Source organism: Xenopus laevis, chromosome 6L (assembly GCF_017654675.1).
Source record: "Xenopus laevis strain J_2021 chromosome 6L, Xenopus_laevis_v10.1, whole genome shotgun sequence".
Lineage (NCBI taxonomy): Eukaryota > Metazoa > Chordata > Amphibia > Anura > Pipidae > Xenopus > Xenopus laevis.
Window position 1 is genome coordinate 57,607,850 of NC_054381.1, and position 16,259 is coordinate 57,624,108.

The 16,259-nt window shown below is 37.7% G+C and overlaps 1 protein-coding gene across 1 annotated transcript; it reads right to left on the reverse strand.

The window, feature by feature from the left end:
• Positions 1-10,173: 10,173 nt before the first annotated feature.
• On the reverse strand, positions 10,174-16,009 carry eif1b.L (eukaryotic translation initiation factor 1B L homeolog; the record flags this gene model as incomplete). The annotated part of the gene is given in 4 exon segments (NM_001088752.1): positions 10,174-10,517; positions 10,611-10,712; positions 12,372-12,535; positions 15,817-16,009. Coding segments are annotated over 4 exon segments (342 nt in total). The 3' UTR covers positions 10,174-10,472.
• Between the last annotated feature and the right edge of the window lie 250 nt (positions 16,010-16,259).

Here is a 16,259-nt window from a genome sequence, read left to right on the forward strand (position 1 = left end):
TTGCTACACAGCAGCTTATTTATATTAACAATTGTGGTATTTCTGAAGCAAACACATCAGTTTTACCAGTGCAGGGCAACACTGCATTATATTTCTATTACTTTAAAACACTTTCATTTTTGATGTTACTTTTCCTTTTACTATTTGCTGAGGTACAGGGGGTGATGCTTAGTTCTAATACCCAACAGCACAGAAAAAATCTGAAAAAAGGAAAATGAAAATGCTTTGCTAAAATGTATTTGGTGTTATGTATCAACATGCTGTATGTGTCAAGTGTTAACTCAGGATATATTAACACTTACAGTGTTTTATTCTAGAGAGAACAGATGTTTTATAAATTCTATCTAAATCGCACACATAACTCCAGGAGAAGCTGACAGTTTGATAAGGACCCAAAGGGCAGATTTAGCAATACCAAATATGGACACCGCAGATACTTTGTACAGATGCCCACCAGTAAGTTGTCTGTTTAATGTAGTGAGGCTATCAATTAACTAACCTAGAAAAACACTTTTAAAGGGATACTGTCAAGGGAAAAAAAAATGTTTTCAAAATGAATTAGTTAATAGTCACATGACTTGGGGCAGCTGGGAAATTGACAATATGTCTAGCCCCATGTCAGATTTCAAAATTGAATATAAAAAAATCTGTTTGCTCTTTTGAGAAATGGATTTAAGTGCAGAAGTCTACTGGAGCAGCACTATTAACTGATGCATTTTGAAAAAAAAATGTTTTCCCATGACAGTATCCCTTTAACATACATCATCCTGGTACTGAACGTTAAAAAGCTGTCTGTGCCTTAGAACCAGGTCTGGACTGAGAATTAAAATAGGCCCTGGCATTTCAGGTACACAGAGGCCCAATCAGCCCACATAGAGGCCCAAACAGCCCCCACCAGCCCACTTAATACTGACTTTATATGGCACCTTATAGCAGCCCATCTGGCATTTGCCAGAACCCACAGATTGCCAGTCCGGGCCAGCTTAGAACTGCCAAATGAATGAGGAATGAGGGCAACACAGTAAAGGTGAATGTTCTTTGAGTTTTTGTTGTGCTCGAGGATCACCCTTTTTTCCAAGCATGATAATTTTCTACAACTACAAAGTTGAAATATACACTTATTAGTGACATAATGGCCTTCATAGAAATCTGCTGTAACAGCATTCCACAGCCTCACTGCCCATACCATGAAGAAACACCTTCAGTGCTTTACATGGAAGTTCAGTTTTTCAAATCTTAACTGGTCTGGTTTATGGACCTTTTCTGTGTGAAAAATATACCCCATATCTCTCTATAATGTTCTCTAATGTATTTATAAAGAGTAATCATATCTGCTTCCCTCAAACTCCTCTTTCCATCCCTTTCAAACTCCGTTTTCCATCCCTTTTACCATTCAAGTTGCACATCTCTCCAGCTCATTGGTGGTTCACCTTTAAGTTAACTTTTAGGGGGGTAATTTACTAACAATAGAATTTTGATTTCTTTCCAAAAATCTCAAAAAAAATTGTGATTTTCTAATTTTTTAAAAAAGCTCTAAAAATTTGTGATTAAAGTGTAAAAAAACATGAATCTAATACAAAACTTCGCCAGGTAAAAGTTGTCAAGGTCCTATAGAAGTCAATGAGAGTTACGCTGATACTATTGGACCATTTTAAATCAATTCGTACTCCTAAGAGGTTTTCGTATTTTTTTTTCGCTAGCAAGCTAGTCCGAAATGTTCAAGTTATTTGTATTTGTATATGTATTTGCATCATTCAGCGTAATTTTCCTTTCATACCTTTTCTATTCAGATTTTTTTAAAAATCTCATGACATTCTTAGTTTCATGAGTTTAGTTGTGGTTTCATAAACCTCTAAAATCTGACCTATGATAAATCGGCCCCCACATGGGTTATAGAGTGCCCTATTCTTAGCAACCTTTCAATTGGCCTGCATTATTTACACACACAAACACATATAAATCTGAAATAAAGGTGCACACAGGGAACCTTTAAAAAGTTATTGAAAATCCATAATTTTATTTAATACATTAAAAACAGGAGGACCACCTGGTTTTAATGTATTAAATAAAATTATGGATTTTTAATAACTTTTTAAAGGTTCCCTGTGTGCACCTTTATTTCAGATTTATATGTGTAAAAATGTTACAATAGTTAGCACTGGGGTCAATTTATTCTTGGTCATGGTGTGCTGAACATATATATAGTGAAAAAAGTACCCCCTCTTGTAAAATATAAGGATATTATAAGTTACCAAGGAGTTTCATAACCATATAAAAACACGAGGCAGAAGGCCGAGTGTTTTTATACAGGTCATGGAAATCCGAGGTAACTAAATAAATTACTTTATTTATTATAATACACAAGTTTCAGTGAGCCATGTGAAAGAAATTACATCAGAACTCACCGTTTATAAGGATATAATTTACAAGATATTCATGGCTTTTGTGTATTATAAGGATAGAATTTACAGGATATTCATGTCTTTTGTGTATTATATATATGGGACCTGTTATCCAGATTGCTCGGGGCCTGGAGCTTTCTGGTTAAGGGATCTTTCTGTAATTTTAATCTCTATACCTTAAGTCTACTAAATAACCCTATAAACATTAATTAAACCCAATAGGATTGTTTTGCATCCTATAAGAATATAGGATCCTATACCTGTGAGTTTCATGACCATATAAAAACACGAGGCCGAAGGCTTTTTATACAGGTCATGAAACTCCAAGGTAACTTCTAATATCCTCATATTTTGCAACTGGGGGTACTTTATTTTAAAGGGATCCTGTCATCAGAAAACATGTTTTTTTTCAAAAGGCATCAGTTAATAGTGCTACTCCAGCAGAATTCTGCACTGAAATCCATTTCTCAAAAGAGCAAACAGATTTTTTTATATTCAATTTTGATATGTGACATGGGGCTAGACATTTTGTCAGTTTCCCAGCTGCCCCTGGTCATGTGACTTGTGCCTGCACTTTAGGAGAGAAATGCTTTCTGGCAGGCTGCTGTGTTTCCATCTCAATGTAACTGAATGTGTCTCAGTGGGACATGGGTTTTTACTATTGAGTGTTGTTCTTAGATCTACCAGGGAGCTGTTATCTTGTGTTAGGGAGCTGTTATCTGGTTACCTTCCCAATGTTCTTTTCTTTGGCTGCTGGGGGGGAAAGGGAGGTGGGTGATATCACTCCAACTTGCAGTACAGCAGTAAAGAGTGATTGAAGTTTATCAGAGCACAAGTCACATGACTTGGGGCAGCTGGGAAATTGACAATATGTCTAGCCCCATGTCGGATTTCAAAATCGAATATAAAAAAAATCTGTTTGCTCTTTTGAGAAATAGATTTCAGTGCAGAATTCTGCTGGAGCAACACTATTAACTGATTCATTTTGAAAACATTTTTTTTTCCCATGACAGTATCCCTTTAATACACACTTTTCAGCGAGTCATGTGACAAAAATGACATCAGAACTCACCGTTTATAAGGATATAATTTGTGTATTATAATACACAAAAGCCATGAATATCTTGTAAATTATATTCCTTGACCTGTATAAAAACATGGAAATTCCTTGGTAACTTATAATATCCTTATATTTTACAAGAGGGGGTACTTTATTCACTATATTCATTATTATTTTTTTAATTACTTGCCAGTTTCTCTTGCCTCTTTCCAGTGGGGTTATAAAAAATATATTGCTGTTTTATTGATAATTCTTTTGTTATCACTGATCTTTCTATTCAGGTCTTCCCTCTATCTGGAAGTCTTTCATTTTCCCCACTGCCTGGTAGCTAGAGTAAACAGGTTGATATCAACCAGATATCCAAAGAAAACCCAATCTTAAAAGCTGATTAACTAAAATCTAAATAATTAAAAAACTGAAAAAAAAAGAACAATTGCAGACTGTCTACGAATAGCACAGTCTACATTATACTATATTATATTTAGCAAGGGTGGAATTTCGAATTGAAAAAACGTCGAAATTCAAATAGACCGACCGAAAATAAGTCAAAGTTTTTTTTTGGTCGAATAGGTCCTTTGTCGATCGAATAGGTCCGTATTCGGCCGAATTCAAAACATACGAATCGAAGGAATAGTGCATTCGATTGAATTTCACAGTTTTTCCCAAAAAAAACGTTGATTTTTCAAAGTCCACCAATTCACTCCAAATAGGTTGTAGGAGGTCCCCCATAGGCTAAAACAGCAATTCGGCAGGTTTTAGATGGTGAATGGTCGAAGTCAAATTTTTAAAGAGACAGTATATGATAAATTTCGATATTCTAATTTTTTCCAAATTCAAAACGAATTTGGACTATTCCCTACTCGAAGTACACAAAAAATAGCTTTAAATTCTAATTTTTTTCATTCGAAAATTCACCTCGACCTTTGATAAATCTGCCCCTAAATGTTAATTCAAAAGCGAACTTCTTGTTTTTGGACTGAAGCCCAAGACTGCACTGCATACTCAAGGTGAGACATTGGGGCAAATTCACTAAGACGCGAAGCGCCGAACGCTAGCGTTATTTCGCTAGCGTTTGGCATTTTCGTTACTGCGCAAATTCACTAACGAACGCTGGCGTAGTTTCGCTAGTGTTACTTCGCACCCTTACGCCTAGCGAAGTTTCGCTAGCGACGTAACTACGCAAATTCACTAACGCGCGCAGTGTACTGAACGCTACCTTTTACGCTAGACTTCCTTCGCCACCTCAGACCTGGCGAAGCGCAATAGAGTAGATAGGGATTGTTTCAATAAAAGTCAAAAATTTTTCTAAGTCCCAAAAAACGCTGGCGTGTTTTGTACATTATGGGTGATAAGCTGAAAAAGATCAAAAATTTTTTAGGGGCTCCCCTCCTTCCCCCCTACATTTCCTGACTCATGGCAACTTACCTAGACAGTGGGCACATGTGTAGGGCAAAATAAAAATGTTATTTGATGTTTTGAAGCTTTTCTAGCCATTTGTAGTGCTGATACATATTCCTCCATTGAAATTTGAATTTCGCACCGTATGCAAATTAGCCTTCGCTAGCGCAACTTCGCTTTACATAGCGAATCAACGATAGCGCATCTTCGCAACCTTACGCTACCCCTGAGCGCAACTTCGGATTTTAGTGAATTTGCGAAGCGCTGGCGAAACTACACCTGACGAAGTGCGGCGAAGTTGCGCCTGGCGCAACTACGAATCTTAGTGAATTTGCCCCATTAAGACCATAAAAAAGGCAAAATCATGTTTTAATCCCTTGAAAAATCTCCAAGTGCTTCTCAATGAAAGAGCCCATTAACATGCATGTTTATGTTATTTCTACCAAAGTGCATAACCTTGAATTTATCAACATTGATTGTAATTTGCCAAATAGCTGCCCAGTTTTCTGATTTAGTCAAATCTCTCTGTAAAATGTCAGCATCCTACATGAAACTTATAGTTCTGCACAATTTAGTATCATCAGCAAACAATAGAGACTGTACTTTGTCTGAAATGTGATTCTAAATACAATCAATTAAAAATGATGTACCAATTCTGAAATAATCCAAGTTTATGTTGACTATCCCTTTCTCAGCACTATTAGCTGATGCGTTTTGAAAAAAACATGTTTTCCCACGAGAGTATAACTTTATCTGTGGAAGTGTATCAAATGCATTAGCAAAATAAGAGTAGATCACATTCGCTGCCATCTACGTTCCAATCATGGAATGATGGAATTTAGCTTTTTAGTACTGGCATTTTAGAATTCCTATCTTGATTCATGGAGGCGATATTGTTTTTGACATAGGATTAATGTAACTGACTGGTTATTATATTAAAGGGGTTGTTGCAGTTCTTATTAACTTATTATGATGCAGAGAGTGATATACTGAGACAATTTGCAATTGGTTTCCATTTATTAGTTGTGGTTTTTCAGTTATTTAGCTTTTAATTCAGCAGCTCTGCATTTTCCATTTTCAGCAATCTGGTTGCTAGGGTCCAAATCACCCTATCAACCATACATTGATTCTGTAATATGAATAGGAGAGGACCGGAATAGAAAGATGAGTAATTAAAAAGGAGCAACAACTATACATTAATTGTTTAGATGGGGTCAGTGACCCCCCATTTGAAAGCTGGAAAGTCAGAAGGAGGCAAAAACTATAAAATAAAAAAAGTCCAATTGAATAGTTACTTAGAATTGGTCATCCTATAACATAGTAAAAGTTAACTGAAAGGTTTAATGTCCTGGGAAAATGAACATCCCCAAACAGACATGAGGACCAAGAGTTTATAATTGTAAGTACTCAAAACTGTTGTAGAACACATCAAACATTGCCCACTTGCAATCTGCTTCTGTTTAGTTGTACCGTATAGATGTACATCTGAATAAATATGTAAATAGAGACCTTTTGAACATATAATGGGCACACTTTAAAATGAACCATTTCTTTGTACAATTGCATTAGTAAGGTCCAACTTTGCAATGCCCGTCAATACACTGACCCTTCAGAGCACTTTCAGCCCAGATTGACACGTCATTAAAATATTTAAAAACTCAAATACAATAGCTTCCACTGTCAGAGCAGAAAACTCTTTTTTTTGTTTTTTTTACACAATTCCCAATTGCTAGAACTGCATGTAGTGATGAAATGCATAACCACCCTTTTTCTATTGCTGTACATATTTACGAAAATCTGCATTGATGTTTTCATCTGATTATTGTAAAATACCCTCTCAAATATGCCACCATATCTTAAAAAATGCTGGGAGCTCTGGAGGCACTTTAAGGAAATTTAAACCCAAATTATAAAATTTCTTAATAAAAGAAAATGTTATGTCAGGCAATTTTCCAAACTATACATTATTACTGAAAGCAGTAAAAAAAATTATAACCACCCAAGGGCAACCTGATTTTCACTCTTTACACCATCCCTTAGCAGCAACATATCTTTGTATTAGGATTAAAAGAAATTGTGCCCTACTGTAAACACACTCTATGACCATTAGTTAATTATAACTTATGGGCAGTTGTTGACTTTGTGTTGTTCTAGTAGTTAAGAGTTGACTCTGCTATTGAGAAAATTCGCTCAGACAACGGTAATTTACTAAAATGCGTAGTTGTGTCCAGGGCGCCAAATGATGGTGAATCTTCACTAACATTACTTCGGCAATCAAAGCGAAAATGCACTAGCATTCAATTATGCCTAGCACAGCTTCGTTAGAGGTCTTTGCTCAGGCTAATTTGCATATGGCGGGAAATTATAAAGTTGAATGGACGTATATGTTACAGCAAATACATCACATTACTCAAGTCCAGGGAACCTTAATACACAAGCCCACTGTATAGTTTATGTTCCATGTTAGAAAACGTATGGGGGAACCCATTTACCCAAAAAAAAATTTAAATGACTTTTGAAAATAAGAAAAAGACGCCGTCGTTTTGGGACTTAGAAACTTTTTCCACTAAAAATATGATGTAAGTAACAGAAGTCCTATGCACTTCGCCTGGTCCGAGCTGGTGAAGGCAAGTCTGACGAAAGAGGTTAACGTTCAGTAAAATCCGCATCTTAGTGAAATTGCAGCGTAACGTCCATTTGCCAGAGCGAAAATTTGTCTGGTGATAAGAGTGCGAATGAGCACTAGCGTCTGTCTCTTTCACTAGCGAAGTTACGCCTGCCTGCTTTAGTAAATCGGTGAAGTGCCTGAAAGCAGTGACGCTGGCTTCCTCTTTCTTCTCGCAGTTGCACATGTGCAGTAGAGCGAAAAGCGACACTCCCAACTAAAAAGAGAAAGAGGATTGCTCTGTGGTGATCATTGGTATAACCCTGGGGCAATGCAGTTTTCTGCTGATAGGAGCACCGGCCCGGGGTTTCAGTTAAGTCAATACATATCACTTGGGGGTGCCTAACATTTGGTATATTTTTTTGCCTTTACATCACCTTTTTAAAGCAGACCGGTCTCACCTGCACATAAAAAGCTGTATAATAAGAGCTGTTTGCAAACATGGAATCCAAATTCTCTTTTTCATTAAAACATCCATACCTGTTATAAAGGTATTAAAATATCTTAGCTGTCAATCAAATATTACCTATCCCACCTCTATGCCTGAGGCATAGAGGTGGCGCAGTCAATTACTTTCACATTCCATACTTCCTACACATCACTGTACTTTCCACATTCCCCTTTCCTCCTAATGTTCTATAATTGTGTAGGTCATTGTGTTAGGGCATTAGATCCCCCATTCTGGTGTATACACAAGATGTTGGGCCGATACACAACTTGTCTTAACAGTATTCACAACAAATAAATGTAGTGTAAGTAACTTATTCTGCGTATCCAACTATAGAGAATAATTTGGATTTATTTCTTAGAGTGACAAGTCCCTTTTAAGGGCATAAAAACCATAATGCAAACTATTAAAACTAGCAAATTATACACAATAGGGCCAAGATTGAAAAACTACACAAGGTTTAAGGTAGAAGCAACACAGTATTGCACAGAGCAGTGATCCCCAAGCAGTAGTTTGTGAGCAACATGTCGCTCCCTAACCCCTTGGATGTGGCTCTCAGTGGCCTCAAAGCTTCTCTTTTAATTCCAGGCTTGAGGCAAGTTTTAGTTGCATAAAAAACGGAAAAAAAAAAAAAAGAGATGTACTGCCAAATGGAGCCTCCTGTAGGCTGCTAGCCGATTTAGGGACTACCAATAGCCAATCACAGCCCTTATTTGGCTCCTCTCCGGAACATTGTACATGCTTGTGTTGCTCCCCAACTCGTTACATCAGATTGTTGCTCACAGTTGAAAAATGTTGGGGACCCCTGGCATAGAGGCTTTGCCACAAGCTTTGTAACCAGAACATGCAGCACTGAAAGATGAATTCTGTTTGAGGGAATGTTACCATTGTGTCAAGGGATTGTGATGTATAGTTTGTATAACTAAATGACACTATGTACATTGCAATTACATTCTACCATTTAACATTTTGAATTTTCTTCTAGCAGTAATATTGGTGTACAAGCAGACATTGTGCCAGATCCAGTGTTTAGAAAGCCAGCTCTTCTCAATGGAACTGCTTTCCAACAAGCTATGGTTTACTCCTACTCGAGGAGGGGCATTTTACTTTTTGAGTGTTATTCACATCTTTTCATGGAAGCATTTTAGGCACCAGAACGAAAAGCAAAAGTCGTGTTTCTTTGCCAAAATCTACAGTGTTTGAGCCAGAGCAGACACCAGGCTTCCTGATGCAAGCAAGATGATGAGTGGTCAGGGGCTGAAATCAGACTGCAGATTTAGGCAGGCTAATCTCTGCTTAGTCTGGCCTTAGCAATGTAGGCGTCCCGGAGCCGTTATCCGGTTACCTTTCCATTGTTCTGTTGATAGGCTACTGAGGGGTGGGGGAAGGAGGCAATATTGTGCCAACTCACAGCATGGAAGTAAAGAGTGAAAAAAATAGAGCACAGTTCACACGACACCTGGAAAGCCAAGAACATGTCTAGTCCTATTTCAAATTTTAAAACTAAATAAATGCTTACACTTTAAAAAAAATTAATTTCAATGCAGGATTCCGCTGGAGAAATAGCTATTAAAGGGGTTGTTCAACCATTGAGAACTTACTATGATGTAGAGTGATATTCTGAGACATTTTGCAATTTATTTTTTATTATTAAAGGTTTGAGTTATTTAGCCTTTTATTCAGCAGCTCTTCAATTTGCATCTTAAGTAATCTGGTAACAAGGTCCAAATTACACTAGCAACCATGAATTGATTGATTTGAATAAGACTGGAATATGAATAGGAAAGGCCTGAATAGAAGGATCAGTAATAAAAACTTACAATAAATGTGTAGCCTTAGAGCATTTGTTTTGTTTTTTTTGTTTTTTTAGAAGGGAGTCAAGTCAGAAACACCCATTTGAAAAAAAAAAAAAATGAAAACCAATTGAAAAGTTGCTTAGGATTGACCGTTCGATAACATAATAAGTTACCTTAAAGGTGAACTACCCCTTTAACGGATGCTTTTTGTAAACATTTTCCAGTAAAAGAATTCCTAACTGCCCCACCCCCCAAAAAAAGAGCCCGCTTGGCCCAAATCAAATCATGAAAGTGTATAAAAAAAATCTAATAAATTGCCATTTCCCAGACAAAGAAAAAAAAAAAAAAAAAAAAAAGTTTCAGCATAGTTTAAGAGAAATGGAAAAAAAAAAAAAGCTCAAATAGGCAGCAACTTATGGTTTTAATACAACAAAGACATTAAATCAAGTCAGGGTGGGAGGGGGAGAAAAAAAGTGACATCAGCACTAAAACATTTCCATTGGAAATGTGGTAAAACACTGTTCTTTTACCATCTCACAGCTATTTTCTTATGTGTTACTAGCCTAATCATTACACTTTTCCGGTAGTCATGCAAAAAAGGACCTAGTTTTGAATGCTCAGACATATTAAAAGTCCTTCTACTGCAGATATTCATGGTTGACAAAATAGCAAAGAGTGGCAAGAATCTTAGGTTATCCACATCTCAGAAACCATGGACCTTTAATTGTTCTTCCTTTACAATGCCAATCTGAAAGAAAACAGAAGAAGATCTTACTATATAGCTTAGGTTGGATATCCATTACAATGAGTTAGAGATGCTGTACAAAAAAAAAAAAGTTACCTCCATAAGAAATTGGCAAATGTTTTTCCGTTGATCCCCCTGAAGCTGGATGACTTCACCGTATTCAGGATGCTCAATCACAGTACCATTACAAGCAAATTTCTGAAATAAGAAGGAAGATATTAAACCATTTTAATTCAGTGTTTTAGACCTAAACAAGATTAAAATACTAACATTCCCAAAGCTGGTATATGCAAAGAATTAAAATGAACAGTGTGTTCTGCAGAGTCCTAATGAACAGAGCTTGCTTGTTCTGTATCTGGGAGCAAAATTAAATAGCATCTTGTTATAAAACACTGGTTTATCATCTCCACAATCTGGAAATAGGAAAGAAAATGTAAACTACCATATGTAATAAAAAAGGCATTAAGTCTGCCCAGAAGCAGTAACCCACAGAAACAAATAGGTTTGCTTTTGAACAGGTGACCAGTAAATTTATCTGCTGATTGATTGCTATAAGTTAATGCTCCTGGGCAAATTTAAGTGACTTAATACATAAATCCTAGTGTATAAACACCAACCCTTCTTGACACTTTTGTCTCACTAACAGAAGGAATTATAAAGTGTATCTAACTTGAAATGGATAATTCAGTTTAAAGGAAAACTATACCCCCCAAACAATGTAGGTCTCTATTAAAAGATACTGAGTAAAACAGCTCATGTGTAAAACCCTGCTTCATGTAAATGAACCATTATCATAATAATATACTTTTTTAGTAGTATGTGCCATTGGGTAATTATAAATAGAAAATTGCCATTTTAAAAAATAAGGGCCGCCCCCTGAGATCGTAAGATTCACTGTGCACACAAACAAACCACATGTAAGGTCACATGAGTCAATTAACAGACAGAGTTGTGTCTTTTGCTTCCACACTTCTTCCTGTTACAGTTAGTGTTGTAGTATTTCTGGTCAGGTGATCTCTGAGGCAGCACAGATGGTGGTTCAAGGCAAGAGATGTAAAAGGGCAATATTTATGTAAATATACATTCCAGTTTGGTAAGATTCTTTAATATGTCATTCAATTTGATATAAACTATCTGTTGCTTAAGTATTCATTTTGGGGGTATAGTTTTCCTTTAATAACCCCTTCTCCCACCCTTGATCTAAAGTCAATGAGATCAATTGTACTTAATACTGCATCACTGCTCTGCAGTTTAAAGTGGACCCGTCACCCAAAAAAATTATTCAAAATCCTATTTTATCACATTAGTCAAGCAAAATGAACTTTACACTATATAAATTATTTGAATCTTGTTTCCTTCAGTCTGGGAATTCATAATTATAACAAGCAGGCAAGAGCCATTTTGTGGACACTGTTATTAAGACAAGCCTTGTATCATCTCAGAATCTTGTTTGTGCACCAGAATGGGGGACCTGATGTCCATCCCCATGTCCTGGTTACACAATTAAATGGTAAAGAGAACTGGGGGAATGTGGGGAGAGCAGTGACATCTAGGAAGTGCTGAATGGAAAGTGAAAGCAATTGTCTGCCCCGCCTCTATGCCTAGGCATAGAGGCGGGGCAGACAATATTTGATTGACAGCTGAGATTTTTAAATGAGTTTACAACAGCTATGAATGCTTTAATAAAAAATTGAAATTGGATTTCATGTTTAATTTGAAAAGGACTTTTATTATACAGATTTTTGTGTCTGGGTGACGGGTCCACTTTAATTCAGCAAATATGATTTAAAGATGTTGTAGGGAACCAAACATGCCTACACAACAAGTTGCCCATTACACTGAACCAGCCAAGATTACCTTCTTGAAAGCTTTTACAAGCTTCTTTTTGTCGTAATCATCTGCAATTCCCTGGACAGTTGTTAATGTTTTCCTGCCGTTACGTTGCTGGATTCTTATATGGATATAATCCTCTGTCCCTGCCGGGAGTAAGTCGTCACCCTTAGTTGCATCAGCAAAGGGGTCTGTAAAGGGGGAAAAAAAAAAACTCAGTCAAAAGGTTAAACAATTAGGTTAATGTGGTGTGGAAATGCTTATAGCAACTAGGGTAGAATATACCAACTAGATGTAGAACACATGGCACCTTGGCTGTATTGTAGACCTCAGCACCCCTTTAACAGAACATGAAACATTGTTGAAATCAAGTGGTATAAATTTAAAAAAACACACACCTGTTCACTTGGCCATGTCAGCAAATAGGTGTAGGTTTATAAAACTTCAAGCCAGGAAATTTCCAAACCTAACCATTACTTAGTGTGGCACCAAGCTGTGGAGGGCTGTTCACTACAACTGGTCTGTGTAGAAGCAACATGTCAGCCAATAAGTGGGTACCTTAGAGAAAACTTAGCATAATAAAAATACCCTAACTTTTAGGCAACAACAACTATTTTGCTTGTTTCCGTCTTTAAAAAAAGCCAACTTCACCGAGCTCCCTTAAATACTATATAGTCCCTATCCATGCTTCAAATGAAGGCGGTTAGTGTCCAAAGGGTGAATGTTAGAAGCACAGTAGAAAGATTGTCAAACACATGCCCTCTCGTGTCTGCCTAAATGCAAATTAGTCAATATCCTACACTCAAAGCACCACTGGCTCCCCTGCATATCTACATTCTTCTATGTTTCAGAGTATAACTATTTTTAAAAAATAAGTCCCGTTTAAGTTGGGTAACAGGTAAGAAGCTAGAATTACTGGGGGAGGGGGTGTCCCAGCATGGTACCCAGTGATTTTACCTTTCCTTCTAAAATTCACAGAGGGAAATGTAAACAATTAGTTTGGCCATGTACAGATTATTACAGTTACGGCTCAAAGAAACAGTAACTCCAAAAAGGGAAAGTGTTTTAAAGTAATGAAAATCAGATACTGCTGCTCTGTACTGAAAATTGCAGTTTGCTTCAGAAACCCTACTACAGTTCATATAAACAGCTGGTTTAGCAATGGCGGAAATTTAAAAAAGGCTATATGGCACAGGTTAAAGGAAAGCTTTACCCCCAAAATTAATTTAAGCAACAGCTTTTATATCATTAAGTGATATTAAAGAATCTTACCAAACTGGTACATATATTTAAGTATTGCCCTTACATCTCTTGCCTTGAACCACCATTTTGTGATGGTCTGTGTGCTGTCTCAGAGATCACCTGACAAGAAATACTACAACTCTAACTGTAACAGGAAAAGTGTGGAAGCAAAAGACAGAACTCTTTGCTACACACCAGCTTATTCATATAAACAATTGTAGTGTTTTTGAAGCAAACCCCACCCCAGATACAGTAGGTAACTAACTATAGGTTATTTAGAAAGGCTACAACACACCTTACTACTTGTCCAACAACAGAATGTGGAATAAATAAAGAGAAGGTTCGATAAGCACCATTTAAAAAAAGATTTTCTTAAACTCAACTATCAGATGACGGCAGTTCTCAGGGTAGTGGAACGCAAAACTACAGCTGGCCTTGATGTGGGCAATATTCGGCCAGTCTGGTAGTGGTCCCTAGGGCCCATCAACCGGATCACAGCAAAAACAAGGGTGGTTGGAGAGGGGACAACATCAATGAACTGGTGCATTGGGATTTTTAAATCTGCACGACTTTTGACAGATGTTGCTTGAAAAAGCCCATCGGTAGGCCCCATACACTGCAGTTTTAATCTGTTGGCAGTTTATATCAGCCTGTGTATGGCCACTTTAAAACAATATGCATTTTAAACGACATTGGAACTTTAAAGGAAAACTATACCCTCAAAATGAACACAAACAGATTGTTTACATCATATTAAGTGGCATTAACGAATCTTACCAAACTTGTCTATATATTTAAGTAAATATTGCCCTTTTACATCTCTTGCCTTGAGCCACCATTTTGTGATGGTTTGTGTGCTGTCTCAGATCACCTGACCAGAAATACATCAACAGGAAGAAGTGTTGAAGCAAAAGACAGAACTGTCTGTTAATTGGCTCATGTGACCTAAGACGTATGGTTTGTTTGTGTGCACCGTGAATCATACAATCCCAGGGGGTGGCCCTTACTTTTTAAAATGGCAATTTTCTATTTAGGATTAGCCTATGGCACATACTATTAGAAAAGTATATTATTATGAAAATGGTTTATTTACATGAAGCAGGGTTTATACACGAGATGGTTTATGCAATATCTATTTACAGAGACCTACACTGTTGGAGGGGTATAGTTTTCCTTTAAAGCAGTCAACTTAACATTAACATTAGAACACAAGAGTAAATGTTAAGCTGGCCATAGACTCAAAGATCCGATTGTTAACGACATCGCCAAACGAGCGGATCTTTCCCCGATATGCCACTAATGGCATGGCTACATCGGGGGTGATTCGAACATTCAGCCATAAGATCGAATTGTGATGCGCAAGGGGCTCAGACGGGTCGGTCGGGTAAAAAAAAAAATCAAACCTTCCAGATTGATATCGTGGCCAGATATCGATCAGGAAGACCAGTTAGATGCCCCATACACAGGCAGATAAGTTGTCAAATTGGTCTAAATGACAGATATCTGCAGTTTTATCTGCCCATGTATGGCCACCATTAGTGATCTAAAGATTCCACAAAGGCACTACATACAAGCTTGAATAGTACTAGTGATAATAGGTGAAAGGGATCGTCAAAATAGGCAATTGTGACAGAATATAGGATTAGTCTAGATATAGGGACGAGCCAGCAACAAATACTAAGCATTCAAAGTACTTTCACTCTATAACAGATAGGTTGCTTTGTATTTTATGGAGAAAAAAACATCTACTTAAAATGTACTATACACTAACACAAACAGGGGAAAGCTAGTTGCGAGCGTTTACTGTAGGCTGTCCAGTTCTACTAAAGCACTGTAGAGGCAGGAGACAAGGAGGAGACAGACCATTCTATTCGGCCCCATCCTTACAGTAAATACCTACCCTCCCCCTCATCTCAGAGCGTCGCCATTTTGTAATGGCGGAGACAAAAGAAGGAGGTGCTGCAGTCTTGTAGATAAAAACACCTCGGATATGGCTTCATGCGCGCAACTAACACATAGGGATACGCATCAATGCCCTAAATAGAGTAATGTACGCTTCAGCCTGGGCCTATGACAGGCTTACACTACCATAAGCAGCACTTCTCTACAGTTATAGCGCCAGCATACACAGGAAAGCACCGCCAATACAATAAAAAGGACGCCTTTAAGCACATTTTATACCACAGACAATGGACATTGAGCAAAAGGACTGCAAGCACGGCAATCTTACCGAAAGAGTTGAGGTTCTGGATAGAGGACATGCGATATTATTACGAGCACGATGTGCAGAGGAAAAGGCTGGCGTTTCCCGGAGCAAAAGACGGTAAAGCTGTGAGTATCTACGGCGACGTTCGTCAGGCACTGGTTTCTACACGAGGGGCAAGGGTGCTCTGCTCTACCGCGCTGTTACAATGTCAAATGGATGATAGTATAGTGGTAGACCAGCCCCGCAAGCTTTAGCGAATTTAAAGCGTCACTTGCTCTCCCAGACTCACCAACAAAATGGCCGAACTACGCCTTTTAGCGGCTCCATGAATAGCAGAGTCATATGACGCAGCTGTGCGCGGGATATGCTGGGTAATGTAGTCCTCCCCACCCTACTTCGTTGCGTGTACATTTCCTCCGATGAAGAGGGGAGGGGTAGCGAACTACATGTCCCAGAGTGCAAATATT